General features: G+C 65.2%; 1 protein-coding gene across 1 annotated transcript in view; it reads right to left on the bottom strand.

The window, feature by feature from the left end:
• Positions 1-3,642: 3,642 nt before the first annotated feature.
• Positions 3,643-18,866, bottom strand: part of Megf6 (multiple EGF like domains 6) — a 95,932-nt gene continuing 80,708 nt past the window's right edge. The window contains 24 exon segments of the mRNA XM_078025070.1: positions 3,643-4,287; positions 4,504-4,551; positions 5,572-5,700; positions 6,331-6,459; positions 6,563-6,691; positions 7,047-7,175; positions 7,373-7,501; positions 8,500-8,628; positions 9,048-9,176; positions 9,332-9,463; positions 9,554-9,682; positions 9,834-9,959; positions 10,307-10,435; positions 10,596-10,724; positions 11,015-11,143; positions 11,355-11,483; positions 11,582-11,710; positions 12,152-12,283; positions 12,406-12,534; positions 12,621-12,752; positions 13,266-13,391; positions 15,511-15,645; positions 17,804-17,938; positions 18,516-18,643. Of these exon segments, the coding sequence (XP_077881196.1) occupies positions 4,232-4,287; positions 4,504-4,551; positions 5,572-5,700; positions 6,331-6,459; positions 6,563-6,691; positions 7,047-7,175; positions 7,373-7,501; positions 8,500-8,628; positions 9,048-9,176; positions 9,332-9,463; positions 9,554-9,682; positions 9,834-9,959; positions 10,307-10,435; positions 10,596-10,724; positions 11,015-11,143; positions 11,355-11,483; positions 11,582-11,710; positions 12,152-12,283; positions 12,406-12,534; positions 12,621-12,752; positions 13,266-13,391; positions 15,511-15,645; positions 17,804-17,938; positions 18,516-18,643 (2,956 nt within the window). The 3' untranslated portion in view covers positions 3,643-4,231.

Here is an 18,866-nt window from a genome sequence, read left to right as displayed (position 1 = left end):
GGGGGCCACCGCCAAGGTATGAGGGCTGCCAGCAGGGCAGGCCCAGCCGGGCCCCGCCAGTCCCAGTCCACAGCTGGGACAGCCTGATGGAACGTGGTCCCCCACTGAGAACCCTCTGCCTCAGCCCACCCATTGTGTCAGGTACTCCCCTCCCGATAATGGGGGTCCTGTGGAGGATCCTGCCACACCCAGGGCAGGCCTGCCTAGCCACCCTTCCTCCTGTCCAGATGCGTGATCCAGGGAGGCCCTAGCCTACATGGAATCCCCACTGCACTCGGGGAAACAGAGACCCCAAATCTCTCTACCCACTCCTGGGGTCACTGGGCTTACAGAGGACCCTCAAGGCTTTTAATGACACCAGCCATCTCCAGCAAGACCTGTCTCAGGACGGGCGGAGTGGGACCAGGCACTGCCTGGTGTGCCAGCCTGGGGCCACATGGGCCTGCGTCTGCAGGGAGTGGGGACAAGGGCTGTGGTCCATCTTGCAAACATCAGTGTCCAGCCCAGCCAGTGAGGACCCCTCCCAGCCCTGGGGCGCCCCGCCCTGTGTGCCCTTGTGGGCAGGGCTCCCGTGGAGGAGCCCTGCCCATCTCGGCCCCACTGTGGGACCCCCGGTGCTGCTCTGCACCTCTGGCTCCCTGGTTCCAGCCCCTCCCTCTCTTGCCAGCCACAGTGTACCCTTGGGCGCCTCTGCTGGCTAACAGAGGTATTGCTGCCGGACCCTGGGACACGACCCCCAGATCCCACAGCCCCAGCAGAGGTCCGGTGGTAGCAAGACTGTCCCACCCCACACACTGCTGGCATGTCCGTGACCCTGCTCATGTCCTCATCTCTGCCTGCCAACCCACTCGACATCGGACCTGGACCACTTTAGACATGGCAGAGGCTTCCCCAGAGCCATGTGCACTCCATGGCCGGGCCTTGATTCAACAGGTTGGAATCAGGTCAGGTGCAAGGACTGGCAGGTCCCCTCTGTCACATCACAGTTGTCCCTTATTCATGTATAGATATGCTTCTGTTTAGGTCTTTAAAAACTCAGAGTAGAAATCCTTGTGCCAGGCTCGTGCCCATGTGCCTGTGGGTTTGTTGCCCTGGTGAGAGTGTCTCAAACTGCTTCCCATTTGGCTAATGTTGAAGGCCTGGTGACCTCTGTAGGCTTTATAATGTATATGACACATGGCTTTATTGCCAACCCTGGTGAATCTTGTTAACTGCAGCCCTTGGCTGGTGCTTTTCTAGATGATCCCACCCCCTGAAAATCACAGCAAGTTGTCTCACGGCAGACCCTGGCACCTAGTGCTCACCGGACAGCCCTGTTGGGGCCTCTGAGCTCTGGGGCTGCAGGCACTGTTTTCCAACTCTTGCTCCAGCTCCAGGGTGTCCAGCAGGGCGCTGGCAAGCCCCTGCCTCCCCAGACCCCGCGTTCTAGTGGGGAAGGGGGGAGCTGGGAGCTGAGCAGAAGCCGTGGGCACGCGGTAGGAGTGGGAGGCCCTTGGATGGCAGGGAGTGGACAGACCCAGATTCACTTGTGGCTCCACTAACCATGACCCTGGTACTTGGCCACCATGGTCAGTGCCCCTTCTGTACCCGGTTTCCCGAGACCTGGCATCCGAACGCCTCCGGCCTGACCTCTCCCCTTGCCGGCGCTCTTCCGTTTGACCAGGAGGACATGAGCTGTTTTGGTTTGTTTGTTTGATGGCGCCGAGGACAGAGCCCTGGGCCCCACGCAGCCTGGGCCAGCGCTCTGCACCGAGCCACGCCTGCCAGGCCAGACGTTAGTTCTGAACCCTGTTCTCACTTGGGAGTTCGCTTCTCTATTTCATGCCGGCCTGGTTTTAGCCATCAGTATCCACCCCAGGCCAGGGAAGCCACTTTTCCTCTATTTAAAGTCCCCGGAACCAGTCACATTAGACTAGTCCACGGTGTCTTCACAGCCTGGCCCCCTGCCAGCATCTGCATCAGGCACCGCCGGGCCAGAGCGAGGTGCAGACCTTCCTGGCCACTTGCGTCCACTCCGGGGCTGGTGTGCTCCTGGCTGGTTCTCCAGTTTACCCCTTTCCTGTTTCAAAGACTCTTGATCTTTTTTTATGTTTCGCTCTCTACAGCAGGTGGGTTCATTCTCCCTCCTTCTTCTGTGTTGTTTTTCTTGTTTCATATTCAAAATCATCAGTCTTCTATGCTTTTCTTTTCTTATTAGTCTTCAAAGAAGGAAAGCCTGGTTTTATTAAATGTGCCACTTCTCTCCATGCTGAGTGAGGGTGAATGTGTGTGTGTGACACATGAATGAAACGCACGTGCGGACTCACTTAGCTCACTCAGGTTCGATCCTCGCCATCTTATTTGCCTAAACTATTGGTTTTTTTAAAGAGCACGGTAAAACCACCAGGTAAGATGATTTATTTCATCCTGTTTTACCCACCATTGCTCTGTGAATTCTGAACCTCTCGTGTGTGTGGTGTGTGTGTGTGTGTGTGTGTACAGTCTTGTCACCTTGAAATACTAAAACTCTTACCCAGCCTTCCTCGGCATGGAAGTGGATTAGTTGGGTCCTTTTTCTCCTCTCCTCATTAGTCCATCAGTAGGGTCTCTTTTTTTTTTTTTTTTGGTGGGGGGCAGGTACTGAAGATTGAACCCAGGGGTGCTTACTCCCTGAGCCACATCCCCAGACCCCCCCTTTTTTTAAGACAGAGCCTCACTAAGTTGCTTAGGGTCTCACTAAATTGCTGAGATTGGCTTTGAGCTTGCAATCCTCCTGCCTCAGCCTCCTGAGTCGCTGGGATTACAGGCCTGCACCACGACACCTGGCCCATTACTCAGGATCTGTTGACAGTTCAGAGGACCTGTTTGGGTCCTCCCTTCTCACCACGTGCACCCTGTGTCTCCTTCCTAGGCTCTACTGTCCCTTCCTTCCTCCCACTGGATGGTCCTGCTTCTCTGGAGGGGCTCTGCCCCTCACTTCCTGTGGCTGATCACTGGGTTTCACCAGCCAGGACAGGTGACATTCCCCCTCCATCTGTCCCTGCCTACACTCTCGCACCATGGTGTCAGAGTCCAGGGGTCCTTGTGGATTAACAGGACCATTCGGGTTCTCTTAATCACTAGGGCACATGGGAACGTGAATAATACCCCCCTCCTGGGATCCTCTCCCTCTTGTGGAAATTTTCCAGTGAGCGTTTTCAAATCAGGCTTATATGGGTGGCTTCATGGATCTTGATAGTTTAGCTGGACATAAAAATTCAGGTTTCAGAATTCCTCGTCTCTTGAAGTTACAGAACAACGCTGTTTGCAGCCTTCGGTGTTTCTCTTACAGAGTCCACCGCGGGCCTGGTTCCCACTGGCCTTTCTTCTCCAGGCACCTTGGAGTTTCTCTCTGCCCCTGATGGTCTTGGATTTGTTAGACTCGGGGGTTTCTTTTTGCCTTCCCTTTGGGATCATTCACCCTTCGGCCTGAGAACTTCCTGTGGGTGGCTTTACGCCGACAGCTTCCCCTTTTCCCATCACCATTAGAGGGATGCCAGTGAACACTCCCATCAGAGCCCACGCAGAGCCCATGAGAGCCCATCAGAGCCCACAGAACCCATAAGAACCCACAGAGCCCACGAGAGCCCATTAGAGCCGACGGAAAGCAGCGAAGACACAGGCCGCAGAAGCCCACATTAATTTAACTCGCTGGGCTTTACATGGAACCTGAGCACATCTGCTGGGGACCCCAGGGCCCTGCCAGCCTGAGTCCAGGCTTCCTGGGACGGGCAGCTTCTAGCGGCCCCGGGGCAGCGGGGCGTGTAGCACTGCCCATAAATACCTATACATAACCGGCCAGACCACATCTGCAGGTAAAGAGTCAGTCGGCCAGGCTGCAGCAGTCCAGGGCCTAGCACCAGGAGGGCCTGCTCGGAGGGCAGAGGCCCACACCCACAGCTGCCTTGGTCCCAACCCAGGCTGCAGGGAGGGTCAGGGCGTCCTCAGCCCAGCTAGCCAGGTGCCTGATGTGGACCATGCAGCCTGAGGTCCGGTCCACTCCTCTGGGCTACTTGTGGCCACGTGAGGCCTCCCTCCTCGCAGCCACAGGGCCCTGGCTGATGGAGAGGCTGGGCAGCTGTCTACAGCCCTCCCCTGGGACCCACAGCTGTCCACAGCCTCTGGAGAGAGGTCCACGTGTGTTCTCTTGCATCACCAAGGCCGGGTCCCTCAGCTGGAGCTTTGTGGCAGAGCCTCCAGGGCAGGGGCTGCCTCAGCTAGTGCCTGCAGAGCTGGGTACCTGTCCGCTGGAGACTGGCCGTGTGGCCGCTGGGGCATGAGAAGAAAGGAGGGTCAGTCCTGGGGGTGGCAGCTCTTGAAACAGCCAGGTCCTGGCTGGCCCGTCCCCACCCTCCTCCCCAGCTCCACGTCAGGTCTAGATTCTGAGGTCCGGGCAGCAGAGATGTCTACTGCCAAGCCTGGACCTTTGGACTTAGCCACAACACACCCTCCCGGAAAGCCCGTGGGGCATTCCCCACCCCTTACCTGCGCCCCGTGCTGGGGACAGGCTCTCGAGGAACTGGGAGGGCCCACCTGTGAGGGGACACACAGCAGTTCTCATGGGTGCCCTCATTCTTGGATGTCACTGTACTGGGGCTGTGAGGCCTCACCCACCCCTGCCTGCAGGGACCCCCTCCCAGGCACGGCCTCCTGCTCCATCTCACTCCGGCCCAAGCCCGACTCCTCCCAACGCACGCTCCCAGCCTCTCCTTTCCAGAAGGCCTGAGAGGCAGGGCCGGATGGGGAGGGCCTTCCCCCAGAGCTAAGCCAAGCCCACTCCCGGGCAGGGAACAGGGCCCAGGACTCCACCTGCCAAAGAGGCCCTGCCCAGAGGGGCCCAGCTTCAGGCTCAATGTCTGGGCTAGGGTGCCCCAGGCTGCACCGCCACACCTGGCCACTGGGTGCCGCTGTGGACAGCATTGTGTGCCAGCAGCAGCAGGCAAGTGGCGGCCTGGTCCCCAGGAGCCACCCGACTGTGGAGCCGGCTCCCTCCTCCATGCCTCCCTCCTTTCACAGCTCTTAGGATCTCAGGCCAGGATCATCTTGGAGAGTTCAAGACGCACTCATGTCAGGGGTCTCCAGCTGGGATCCCTGCTCAGCCATACCGGAGCCCTGGGGTGGGCGCCTCGCCTCTGTCCTCATGCCCTCTGCAGAGACCCTGCCCAACACCTGCAGCATCCCAGGCCCGGGAGCCAACCTGGGCCAGCCAGGGGGTGTGGGCACCCCCAGCTCTGCCTGCCTGCACTGCCTCGCCCGGCCCGGGCTGTAGGGTGGGCTGTCTGGGCTCCCACTAGGTTTGCGCTGGCCCTCGAAGCTGCTGGGCTCAGGAAGGTGGGGCTGCTGGCTGGCAGTGCCCACCCTGCCCCATGGTTAAGTGGCTATGAGCTCACACCTGGCCTGTCAGGAGCTGCGTGGACACTGTGGGTACTGGGCAGGGATGGCTGTGGTCTCTCTGGCTGGCTGCACCCACTCAGTGATATCAAGGCCAGGGACAGGTCCTCAGCCAGCGTGGGGGCCCAGTGTCTTCCCTCCCTCCCCAGGAGCACAACTCACCTTCCCGGCACGTGGGCCCCATGTAGCCATCCACGCAGTGGCACTGCCCACTGACCGGGTCACAGTCAGCCCCCGCTGAACACTCACAGCGCAGGGCACAGCCGGGCCCAAAGCGGCCTGGTTTGCAATCTAAATGCAAGGGGGGAGGGGAGAGGCCTGAGCAGGTCCCTTCTGCCGGGCTATGGGCAGAGAGCTCGCGAGTGAGGGCCTCGTGTCCCCTGGGAGCAGGACAGCCCCTGCCCTGCTTTCCCAACAGTGTGCTGCATCTGAGGGCTCCTGCATGGGACGGGTGCCTTCCCAGAATCACTACCCGTGTTCCCGCCCAGGCTCCGGGTGGCCAGGGGGGGACCTGTGGCCGAGGCGGCTCCCCCAAGGCTCGTCAGGCCCAGGAACCCTCCAGTCAGTCCACTGTGCAGCCCCAGTAGGGCAGCCCCCACCCTTGGGTGGCCCTCCCACCCTCTCAATGCCCCCACCCCCAGTCAGCAGATAGGGACCACCTTCCACCTATCAGGGGCTTCCTCCCATGATCAAATGTCCCGGCCCCAGGAGAGGGGCCTGGGGCTCTGGCAGCCGCGGGGCAGGGCAGGACCTCTACAGCTCCAGCTCTGGTGAGCACACCCTGGTGCCTGCCCCCTCGAGGGCCCAGGCTGGGGCCCAGAGGTTGCAGAAGGGCACGTCAGTCAGGCGGCACAGGTGGCGCTCAATCCACAGTCAATATGGAGACCCACTCCACAACCCTCCAGCCAGACCCCCACTCACCCAGGTCACATGTGGCTCCCGAGCGCCCTGGTGGGCACAGGCAGAGGCCGCTGACGGGGTGGCAGGGCGCCCCACCACTGCAGCCACACTGTTGGTGGCAGCCTTCTCCAAAGGAGCCCGGCTCACACCCTGGAGGGGACAGTGGGCTCAGCATCCCCTCTCGTCCTGCACCCAGACTGGACAGGCACAGGGTGGGGGCTGCCTGGGGAGCCTGTGGGGCACGGACACTCACCCCTCTCACAGAACTGGCCGTGGAAGCCGGCTGGGCAGAAGCACTGGCCACTGACGGGGTCACAGGAGGCTCCCTGTTGACACTCACAGGACTCCTGGCACCCAGCTCCATGGAACCCGGGGGGACAGGCTGAGGGGGGACCCCGGTTACAGGGAGCCAGAGGCAGGGGCAGCAGAAAGCTCCCAGTGGCCCAGAGAGAAGTCCCTCCCCTGCTCCTCACGCCCCACGCCCTAGGTCCCCATCCCAGTCTCACAGCCCGGCAGGGCTCACACTGGACAGCTGGGGTGTCCAACTGGGTGGCAGCCCAGACCCTGCTCCCTGAGTGACCCCAAGGAGCCACCTCTGACATGAGAGCCTCAGTCACGAGTCAGGTCAGGCTCGACTTCGGGACCCCACGAGCAAAGGCCAGCCCGATGGCCCACTCAGGGCCGAGGACAGCCACTGGGCACAGGCCAGCCGGCAGAGGCCCCAGCCCCGGACTCACAGTGCTCGCAGGCCGGGCCATAGAAGCCAGGGCCACAGCGGCAGGCGCCCGAGGCGGGCTCACAGGTGCCGTTGTTCTGACAGGCGCACTCCAGGAGGCAGGCGGCACCGTAGTGCCCAGGGGGACAGGCTGGGAGAGGGCAGGAGGACAGCCCCTCAGGCACAGACTCAGGGGACCAGCCCTCAGCCAGCCCTCTGTCAGCCCAGGCCCCCCAACAAGGGCCCCAAGCCCTGCTCCCTCAGGGGCACACAGGGCCACCCCCCCGCCATAGCTGATCCTTCCTCCTGCCCACGGCTCTTGGGGACACCTCTGGCCCCCTCACTCACCCTGCTCGCAGTGTGGCCCCGTCCAGCCCGGGCGGCAGGAGCAGCTGCCATGGGTGCTGTGGCACAGGGCTCCGTGTCTGCAGTCACACTGGAGCTCACAGCCCGCGCCAAACCGGTTCTGGGGGCAGCCTGGGGGCAGAAGACAGGTGCTGCCCAGAGCGCTGGCCAGGCCACGCCCTGCACAGGCTCCCATTCCTTCAACGGAGGCTTCCTGGATATCCTGTGCCAGCCTCACTGGCCAGGCACATGGTGCCAGAGGGACAGCAGACACCAGGACTGGCTGAGGGCTGAAGGGACCAGTGAGCAAGGGGCCACGCCCTCCAGAGGCTGGGAGCACCTCCCAGGCAGTGGGCGGGCCAGGAAGGCTTCCTGGAGGTGGTGGCCAGCCTGGGAGCCAGGGCACACCCTCCAGGCCTGGGAAGGGACACTCCCTGTGGCCCTCCTGTTCAGAGCAGAACGCAGCCGAGGGGGCTGGTGCCCGGCCTGGAGGAGAAGCAGGGCCAGGCCACCTCCTGGCGGGAGCTGGTCCCTGGGTTCTGACCTCTGGCTGCACAGGATCCCAGGGAGCCCTGAGGCTGAGGAGTTGGGATGGGAGGCCCCCTCAATGAGGACTAAGGGGAGCCAGGCCTGGGGACTGGGCACATAGCGGAGAACACAAGCCACCGCACTGCCCCCCTTTCCCCTGTCTCACTGGCCTGTGCTCGGCTGCCTCCCTCTGGGAGCCCTGCGCCTGGGCCTGGAGACATGGCCGGGACCGGCTCCCCCTCACAGAAGGCGGCCAGCACTCTCCTGCCAGGGGGGCTCTGGCCAGACCTGAAGCCCCCACCGGCCACTGGGACACTGCCAAATCACTAGGTGGCCTGAGCCTCTAGCCAGTAGTGGGAGGCAGGGGCTGGGGTGGGACGGGGCCCTGTCCACCCAGCAGGGCAGTGCTGGCCGTACAGTAAGGGTGCTGCCCTCCGCCCACAGGGTCCTTTTGGGAGCCCATGGTGGCTTTGGGGACAGGCTGGGAGAGGGCAGGAGGACAGTCCCTCCAGCACAGTAGTCTGGGTTCACCTCACTGACCTCCCATGGCTAATGGAGGGACATCGGTGTGGTGCCCCTGTGCCACCCCCATGGACACTCACCGTGCTCACAGTGGGTGCCAGTCCTCCCCGGTGGGCAGATGCAAGTACCGGTCACAGGGTCACAGGTGGCCCCCTGCCCGCATGCACACACATGGGCACAGCTGAGGCCAAAGTGGCCTGGTGGACAGGCTGCCAGGAAGGGGGCAGATGAGTTGGCAGACCCCAGCAGGGCCCTGCCTGGGGACTGCCCTTCTCTCCCTGTCACCGGCAGGCTCTGCTGGGAGCTGGGCTCTGCAGTGACTCACGCCACCCCTCCCACCCCAGCTCCCCCGGCCCCAGACAGGGAGAGTCTCCATGACTCAGGAGAAAGGCCCCTCCTTGGCAGCAGTGACCACAGCTGCAGCTGGGGACAGTAGGATCCCACTGCTGTCCTACAGAGAGGGTTGCTGGCCTCTCTGCCACACAGGTTAGCTCAGCCTGGACCAGCAAGAGACGGTCAGAGAGGTGGTCAGGGTGGTGCCTGGGAGGCGGTCCTCCTGTGGGCTGGCTGGCAGGGCCTTGCTCCCCAGAGATGCGGAAGAGCCCCAGGCCTGTAGCTGGCCACTCACTCAGACTGCAGTCAGCTCCGAGGAACCCGGCAGGACAGTGGCAGGCCCCTGTGGCTGCGTCACAGGAGCCCCCGTTCCGACACCCACACACCTGTCCACAGCCTGGACCGTAGCGCCCAGGCGGGCATCCTGTAGGGACAGGAGCTACTGCCAGGGGCTGGGAGCTGGAGGCTGACCCCCAGCAGCCCTGAGCTGAGCATGGCAGCCCCCACATGCCCCCTCCAACCCCCTCAGGCAGAGGCCGTCCAGGGCGGGCAGGCCACCAGGCCTCAGGGGGCACTCACGTTTCTGGCAGCCAGTGCCGTGGTAGCCGGCCATGCACACGCAGGCCCCTGTGGCAGGGTGGCAGGCCTGGGTCTTGCCAGGACACTGGCACAGGTGCCTACAGTCCTCTCCAAAAGTGCCGGGCCAGCAGGCTGGGTGAGTGGGGTGGGGTGGGGTCAGTCCTGGCCAGCCTCAGGAATGGGCAGCCTGTCCAGGGGCGCCCCAAGCCGGGCAGCACCTACCCTGCTCACAGCCAGGCCCGGTGAAGCCAGGAGGACAGTGACACTCCCCAGTGACGTGGTGGCAGGAGGCCCCAGGCGGGCAGCGGCAGCTCTGGACACAGGCCTCTCCGAACCAGCCGTGTGGGCAGGCTGCGGGAAGGGCGTGGGCTGGGAAGGCTCCCGTCCAGGGCACGGCGGGGAGCCCTGAGGCCAGACTGGGCTGCAGGCAGCCACCCTGGGCAGGACCGTCCCTCCTGAGCCAGGGGCCCCGTGAGCCGGCCACATTGGGGGCTGCACTCACCCTCTTCACACCGTGAGCCCCTCCATCCTGGGGGGCAGCGGCAGGCCCCCGTGACATGGTGGCAGGCTCCCCGACGACAGGTGCAGCGCTCCTCACAGCGAGCCCCGAAGGTGCCCTCGGCACAGGCTGTGGGCAAGGAGACAGGTGGGAGGCGGAGCCCTCTGTGCCCCCTGCCCCAGGAGAGAAGGGTGGACAGGATGCAGGAGCCCGGGCTCGGCCACAGGGCCCAAGGCAGGGGGGGAAGCTACTGGACCAGCTGAGAGCACAGGCCAAGCAGGCCCACCCCAGCCCAGGGCAAAGTGGGGCTCCCCAGCCCGGTCAGCCTGGGCCCCCGGGTCCAGACCCCCCACGGGGCCTTGTAGCTCAGACAGTAGCCCCCCAACCTCCGTGGTGAGGACCACTCGTCCTCGTCTGGGTGAGGCTGAGAGGACCCTTGGCAGCCCAGCAGGCTCCCAGCTTCCCGCCCCACTCACGTCTCTGGCACTTGTCCCCAGTCCAGCCAGCAGGGCAGAGGCAGCGGCCCGTGTGCCTGTCACAGAGGCCTCCATTGAGGCAGCCGCAGCTGAGCCGACAGCCAGCTCCGTAGTGTCCGGGGAGGCATTCTGCAGCAGTGGGCGAGGGTGAGGGTCCTGGCCCTGGGGCAGGGCTGTGTCCAAGACCAGGCTCCTACCTCCTTGGGGACCGACCTCAGGAGAGGCACCCAGGACCACCCCCAGGTGCTGCCCTCTGGCCTGGGAGTCCTCCTGGGCCAGCCAAGCTTACCGTTCTCACAGGCCAGGCCGGACCAGCCCTCTGCGCACGTGCAGTGGCCTGAGACGGGGTCACAGCTCCCTCCGTTCTGGCAGAGGCAGGCTTGTCGGCAGCCCTGGCCATACTGGCCAGCGGGACAGGCTGGTGTTGGGGAGAAGGAGCAGTCTACCGTCCAGCTAGCAGCACCCCGGCTCTGCAGGCTCCTGGCACCCTCACAAACCCAAACAGACCGGGGTGGGGACCTCGACTGACCCCAGGCCCATCAGGACCCCCCAGTCTTGGGGGCACAACACTGAAGCGACCCCTTATTCTCTCCCATAGGGGCCAGGGGCTTCTGGGAGTGAACAGGCCCACCCCTGCCTGGATGCCAGCACCCCACACCGTGAGCCCGCAGGGCTTGACCAGAGACTGGACTCCTGGGCAGGGCTTACCCTGCAGGCAGGTGGGCCCCATCCAGCCGGGGGCACAGTGGCACTGCCCGTGGACGGGGTCACAGGAGGCCCCATTAAAGCAGGTGCAGGGCTGGCTGCAGTTAAGGCCGTAGGTGAGGGCCGGGCAAGCTGCCAGGGAGAGGGGCGGTCAGCGCTGAGGAGGGCCACCAGAGGGCGTCAGCAGGAGGCTCGGGCACTGGGCAGGTCTGGTAACCCCCCTCCCTCTGGCCTGGGACTCCCTCTCAGACTGGGTCCTCAAGAGCGAGTGACAGCCTGCCTGCAGGGAACACCCAGGGTGGGGACGGTGAGCCTCCTGCAGGCTGCGCAGGGCCTCACGCACTCTGGGTGCAGCGGGGTCCCTGGCGGCCTGGCGGGCAGAGGCAGGAGCCGTTCACGTGGTCGCAGGCGGCCCCCGCGGAGCAGTTGCAGGCGCCACGACAGTCCAACCCAAAGAAGCCAGCTGGGCAGGCTGCAGACAGAGGCAGGGTGGTGCGGGCCCAGAGGTCAGGGGACGCGCCCTGCCCTGCCCTGGAGACTCCTTGGGCCAGCAGCCAGAGCCCAGCTCACCTCGCTCACAGAAGCTTCCCCTCCAGCCTGCTGGGCAGGTGCAGGCCCCGCTGACGTGGTCACAGGCTGCCCCGTGCTCACACTGGCACTGGTGCCCACAGCCTGGTCCAAAGTATCCTGGGGGACACCCTGAGACACCCAGCCCCAGCCCACTGTCAGCCAGGGGGCCAAGGGCCTGACCAGGCCCCCAGAAGTGGCAGCAGGGCCGGTTCCCAGGGAAGCCCTCCCGACAGTCTCCCTCACGTGGTTCCTCCCCACCCCCCCCCAGGGATGGTGAGATACCCAGAGGTCACCTTCAGACCTGGGCCACCCCTAGGACAACCCGCCCAGCTCCCTGGGCCCTCCCACCTGGGAAACACACAGTGCCAAGCGCCACCGCCCAGGCGCCAGGTGTCCTGTGCAGGCCCTGCTTGGGTCTTCTGCCTGACCTGGGCAGGTGGGGCTGGGCATGCTCGGTGGGGGCAGGCAGGCAGGCACTGTGTGCACATGCCAATGTGTGCCCCTCCCAGCATGCCCGTGCACCGCACACCCGTGCACACTCCGGGGCAGGGCCAGGAGCCCAGGACTCACGCTGCTCGCACCGTGGCCCCACGTAGCCAGCCTCACACAGGCACAGGCCGCTGATGGCATCGCAGCTCCCGTGGCCTGCGGTGCAGTCGCAGGGGTAGCCGCAGTCGGGCCCCCAGTGTCCACTGTCACAGGCTGTAACAGAGCCCAAGATTGCCCTGCGCAGGCCCCGTGGAGTCCACAGGCTCTGCAGCCAGGTGGGGGCCCAGGAGCAGGAAGCGGAGGGACAACTGGGAGCACAGGCAGGGTCTCCGTACCTCTCTGACAATGCAGGCCAGTCCAGCCAGGGGCACAGCTGCAGCGCCCAGTAGCCGGGTGGCAGTGCCCATCGTTGCCACAGGAGCACCTCGTCTGGCAGCCGGGTCCAAACCAGCCTGCCGGGCAAGCTGTGGGCAGTGAAGGAGGGTGAGGGGGTGGCCAGCACGCCCACCAGGCCACCACCCGGGGCTGAGGTCAGGTGCCAGCCACTCACCATCCTGACAGCGGCTGCCCACGAAGCCGGGGAGGCACAGGCAGGCTCCCGTCGCGGGGTCACAGCGGGCACCGTGCTCACACACAGGGCACATCTCCTGGCAGCCGAGCCCCCAGTGGCCCTCAGGACAATCTAGTGCCCCCAGCACCAGTCAGTCTCCCGCCCTGCCCTGGCTGCAGGTCAGCGTGTGCCTGGCACCACACTGACCCCCTGGAGCAGGCCAGGAGGGGAAGCAGGCTTCCCATCTGAGCTGCCGGGAGAGGAGGGGCTGCGTCCTCAGAGCCCTGGGCACCTCCTGGGGCTGCAGGGCACCACCCACAGCAGTGAAGCCCCAGTTCCAGGGACGGCTCAACAGACAAAGAGGGCAGCCAGAGGGAGAGGCCAGATCTCCACGCAGTGCGCTGCCTGTCTGGGGGGACACTGCAGGCCCCAGGCTCCCTGCCCACACCAGGCTCAGTCCAGCACAGTTCCTGAAGCTTCTGTCGAGGGCCTGGGATCTGTATGGCCTGTGCCAGGGTCCCCAAAGATGGCCCAGGGGTCTTCAAGTAGGGTCCAGCAGGGATCTTTGAACACAGCCTCCAGCTGACCCCCACCTGAACTCCTGCAGCCCAGGAAGGAGTGGTCTGAGGTGCTGCCGCCACTCACCTGCCCCACAGTCCTCTCCGGTCCGGCCTGGTGGACACAGGCACTGCCCTGTGACCCGGTGGCAAGAGGCACCCCCACAGGAGCAGGAGCCTGAGCAGTTCACACCAAATGTCCCCTCTGGGCACTCTGCAGGAGGGACAGTAAGGGCCTCAGCCACCCCATGAGAGGCTGCCCAGCCAGGCAGACTTCCCTGCCCTCTGAGGCTCCGGGCATCAATACCCCCTGCCCGGGGCCCAGACACCTGCTCCAGCTCCAGCAGAGGCTGCTGGACCCTGGGAGCCGGGCCCAGGAGCAGTCCTTTACCTTGGGGGTAAAGGACTGGGGCAGGTCAGGTGGAGGGCAGCAGGAGGGCAAGGTGCCTGTCAGTGGAAGCCACAGCCGTCAGGCCCAGACAGTGCCCGGGGAAGCGTGGCAACCTTGCGTTCCTCCTCCCCCATGGAGACCTGCCCAGGGTGTGCCAGTCCCGTCTCCCCACCCCCCAGCCAGCTGGGGACACCCCCACGGCCTCAGCCCCAGGGGCTGGGGGAGGGTTTGCATCCACCTGGTGACCCGGGTGGGAAAGAACAGTGGCCAGAATGCTCTGCACACTGAGAGTGGGCCCGAAGGCCTCGGGTCCCCCACCCCACCACTCAGTAGGAGCAGAGAGCAGCAACGCAGAGCCCCTATACCCTGGACAGGACCCTGCAAGGCCCCCAGCAGGGTCTCAGGAGATGCGTGGGACCCTGGAGCCCAACTCTGCCCAGGGAGGCCTGCATGGCTGCTCCCCACACCTGCCCTGCCCTCGGGGCCCAAGTCCAGCTTCCTGGCCCAGGAGGACAGTGCCTGAGTCTGGGGTGGGAAGTCCGGGCGGGGGGAGGCATCCCACTGCCCTGGAGAGCCAGCAGCCCTGATGAGGTGGACTGCAGGCCAAGGCACAGGTGTGCACCCAGCATCTGGGCACCCTCTAGAGGACCGGGTGCACGAGGCAAGCACCAGGGGTAGCACACACCTGGACCAGAGGAGAGGGCCCAGTGCTACCGGGGAAGCAGCCTCCCCAGCTCCTACGGGCAGACGTGGTGGACGGCAAGTTTCCAGGCCCACAGAGGGAACGCCAACTCTACAAAAGTGTGTGTCCATTCCCGTGGCCATCCTGAGGCCACTGCAGGCTTTTAAATTTAAAAAGTTAAAAAAAGAAAGTGGTGGGAGATAGGGAGGGCCAGAAGGGCCTCTTAGCAGATGGGCCAGCAGGGTGGGTGGACAGGCCTCCTCACTGGGCCCTGGCAGGCAGTGAGTCTAGACGGGGTGGGTACAAGGGATGGCAGGCCGCAAGGGAGTGTGCCCATGCACATGCCTGCTCGTCCGGCGTGTGTGTGTGTGTGTGTGTGTGTGCGCGCATGTCAGGTTGTCTGGAGGACCTCAGTCCTTCAGCATGACCGAGCTCCCGTGGCAATTGCAATCAGGTGGGGAAATGGACACTCAGCTGCTGACTGTGGCCTGAGACCACAGAGTTCCTGTGAGTCCACTCAGGTCTGGGGACTCCAGGCTGGGCTCTGAGCCTGTGCTGTCCCTCCTGTACCAACAGGACCAAAGAGCCTTGGACAGCGTCTTTGCCTCAGAGGAACTGGCCTGGGTCAGATGGAGACATTGAGCCTCAGGTCACCTGGCCCAGGTGGCTGAGGGTCCTTAAGTCAATATGGTGCCCTCTCAAGGCATGCTGTCCAGGCCAGGGTGCTGGACAGCCAGACCCCCAGGGACACCTGAGAATCGGCGTCACGATCCATATCCCAGGTGGCCATTGTGACCTCCTCATCTAGCTGCCACATAATGTGGGGCCCCAGGCTCAGTGTTCCTCACGTGCCTGGGCCACAAGACCCACAGGGAGGGGCCTCCATCACTGCCTCCGTGGCCCCTCTGGGAGAAGGCCCTTGGAGACCCCCCAGGACAGCTGCCACCTCTGCTCCTGGTGGCTGCTCACACTCGAGCCTGCTGCCCCGGGCTCCCGTGCACGGCGCTCCCCGTCCCGGTACAAGGGAGGAGTGCCCGGGTGCTTCCTCAGAGGCACTGACCCTTCCTCTGAGCCAGACCTGGGCAGACAGGCAGCTGCCCCGAGCAGCTCCTGAGACACAGAGCAGTGGCCTGCCACTGCCTGATGAGGAAGGGTAAAGGTGCCGCAGCCGGCCATCCTCCAGCTGAGCAGCACTTCTGGGAGTCAGCTCTGCAAGGGCCAGGTGGCCTCCAGCACTGGCTCCCCTGGGGCCAGCCTCACCTTGACCACAGTCCTGCCCCCGGTAGCCAGCAGGACACTGCTCCCGACACTCGCCGCTCACAGGATCACAGGCCACGCCTGGGGGACAGGTGCACGTACGCTGGCATCCTGGCCCGAAGAAGCCTGGCTCGCACTCTGCAGGGTGAGGGGCACCAGAGGGGTGGATGGGTTCGGCCGCCCTCTCAGTGGGCCCCCCACACACCATGCTCACCTGCCTGACACCACCTGCCCCAGGAGACCCCCCCATGCTCACCTGCCTGACACCGCCTGCCCCAGGAGCCCCCCCACCCCGCCATGCTCACCTGCCTGACACCGCCTGCCCCAGGAGCACCCCGCCATGCTCACCTGCCTGACACCGCCTGCCCAGGAGCACCCCCCCATGCTCACCTGCCTGACACCGCCTGCCCCAGGAGCACCCCACCCCGCCATGCTCACCTGCCTGACACCACCTGCCCCAGGAGCCCCCCACCCCCCCATGCTCACCTGCCTGACACCACCTGCCCCAGGAGCCCCCCCCATGCTCACCTGCCTGACACCGCCTGCCCCAGGAGCCCCCCCCACCCTGCCATGCTCACCTGCCTGACACCACCTGCCCCAGGAGCACCCCGCCATGCTCACCTGCCTGACACCACCTGCCCCAGGAGCCCCCCACCCTGCCATTCTCACCTGCCTGACACCACCTGCCCAGGAGCACCCCCCCATGCTCACCTGCCTGACACCACCTGCCCCAGGAGCACCCCCCCATGCTCACCTGCCTGACACCACCTGCCCCAGGAGCATCCCCCCATGCTCACCTGCCTGACACCACCTGCCCCAGGAGCCCCCCACCCTGCCATTCTCACCTGCCTGACACCACCTGCCCCAGGAGCCCCCCACCCTGCCATGCTCACCTGCCTGACACCACCTGCCCCAGGAGCCCCTCCCCCCATGCTCACCTGCCTGACACCACCTGCCCCAGGAGCCCCCCACCCCGCCATGCTCACCTGCCTGACACCACCTGCCCCAGGAGCCCCCCACCCTGCCATGCTCACCTGCCTGACACCACCTGCCCCAGGAGCACCCCCCATGCTCATCTGCCTGACACCGCCTGCCCCAGGAGCACCCCCCATGCTCACCTGCCTGACACCACCTGCCCCAGGAGCCCCCCACCCTGCCATGCTCACCTGCCTGACACCACCTGCCCCAGGAGCCCCCCACCCTGCCATGCTCACTGCCTGACACCACCTGCCCCAGGAGCCCCCCACCCTGCCATGCTCACCTGCCTGACACCACCTGCCCCAGGAGCCCCCCACCCTGCCATGCTCACCTGCCTGACACCACCTGCCCCAGGAGCACCCCCCCATGCTCACCTGCCTGACACCACCTGCCCCAGGAGCACCCCCCATGCTCACCTGCCTGACACCACCTGCCCCAGGAGCCCCCCCTATGCTCACCTGCCTGACACTGCCTGCCCCAGGAGCCCCCACCCTGCCATTCTCACCTGCCTGACACCACCTGCCCCAGGAGCCCCCCCCCATGCTCACCTGCCTGACACCACCTGCCCCAGGAGCCCCCCCTATGCTCACCTGCCTGACACCACCTGCCCCAGGAGCCCCCCCATGCTCACCTGCCTGGCACCGCCTGCCCCAGGAGCCCCCCCCCCACCCTGCCATGCTCACCTGCCTGACACCACCTGCCCCAGGAGCCCCCCCCCATGCTCACCTGCCTGACACCACCTGCCCCAGGAGCCCCCCCTATGCTCACCTGCCTGACACCACCTGCCCCAGGAGCCCCCCCCCCACCCTGCCATGCTCACCTGCCTGACACCACCTGCCCCAGGAGCCCCCCCCATGCTCACCTGCCTGGCACAGCCTGCCCCAGGAGCCCCCCACCCCGCCATGCTCACCTGCCTGACACCACCTGCCCCAGGAGCCCCCCACCCTGCCATGCTCACCTGCCTGACACCACCTGCCCCAGGAGCCCCCCCCCATGCTCACCTGCCTGACACCACCTGCCCCAGGAGCCCCCCCCTATGCTCACCTGCCTGACACCACCTGCCCCAGGAGCCCCCCCCCACCCTGCCATGCTCACCTGCCTGACACCACCTGCCCCAGGAGCCCCCCCCATGCTCACCTGCCTGGCACAGCCTGCCCCAGGAGCCCCCCACCCCGCCATGCTCACCTGCCTGACACCACCTGCCCCAGGAGCCCCCCCTATGCTCACCTGCCTGACACCACCTGCCCCAGGAGCCCCCCACTCTCCCATGATCACCTGCCTGACACCACCTGCCCCAGGAGCCGCCCCCCATGCTCACCTGCCTGACACCGCTTGCCCCGGAAGCCAGCCTTGCAGGAGCAGGTGCCATCTCTCCGGTCACAGGACTGCGTGTGGGACTGTTCGCAGAGGCACTCCTCGGAGCAGCCCGGCCCGAAGGCCCAGGGCGGGCAGGCTGCACCCACATAGCCATGAGAGGGCTGCCCACGGCACCCCCGTCCCCAACACAGGGTGAAGGTGATGGGCCTCTGTGGCTGTGCCCCTTGGGGGACGTTCTGGGCATCGGGGCACCTCTCGGAGCACCTCTTCTCATGCCCAGGGGGCTGAAGCCCGTGTGTCCACTTGACAGATGAGCCCCAGGGTCTTTGAAGTTCAGGGACTTGCCCGGGTCCCACCACTTCCCCAAGGCAGGGGACACACTCCTTTGCAGATGAAGGAGGGAGCTTCTCTGCCTCTCCTGCCAAGCCTTGTCCCTTTCCTGCCTGCCTGTGGCCCCTGGGGCTGTGTGACCACCAGGCCTGGGAGGACGCTCCGGCCTCTGCCCTCCCACCTCTCTGGGCTGGGGCTGGGGGTGCCACAGGCTGGGGACAGCCCAGTTGCAGTGGAGGACGTGGACTGGCATCCCCATCAGGAACAGACCCTGGAGCCCAGCTGGCAGTGTGTGGCTGGCACAGGACGAGGACTGCCCGCCCCCCCCCCACACACACACACACAGCAGTCAGCTCAGACATCGCAGGGGCAGCAGGACTCACCCAGGTGGCAGAAGCGGCCATAGAGCCCCGGGTCACAGAGGCAGGCCCCGTAGAGGCGGTGACATCGGCCCCGGTTGGCACAGTGGCATTTCTTGCGACAGTGTTTGCCATAGAAGCCCTTGGGGCAGCTGAGGGTGGGGGCCCAGTGAGACTCAGAGAGTGACCCCTGTCTAAGGGACATGCAGGCCTAGTCCAGTGTAAGAGTCAGGAGCAGCATCTGCCAGGGGCATGAGATGGATCTCCTAGATGAGGCCACCGGCTGGGCCAGCCAGGACCCCCAGGGTCCGTGACAAGAATGGGCGGCCAAGTCCATCCCCCAGCACACCCCTGAGGGACCGGAGCTTGTGTCCA

The sequence above is a fragment of the Ictidomys tridecemlineatus genome, chromosome 11 (genome assembly GCF_052094955.1).
Source record: "Ictidomys tridecemlineatus isolate mIctTri1 chromosome 11, mIctTri1.hap1, whole genome shotgun sequence".
NCBI classification, from domain to species: domain Eukaryota; kingdom Metazoa; phylum Chordata; class Mammalia; order Rodentia; family Sciuridae; genus Ictidomys; species Ictidomys tridecemlineatus.
This window is presented reverse-complemented; position numbering and strand designations above follow the sequence as displayed.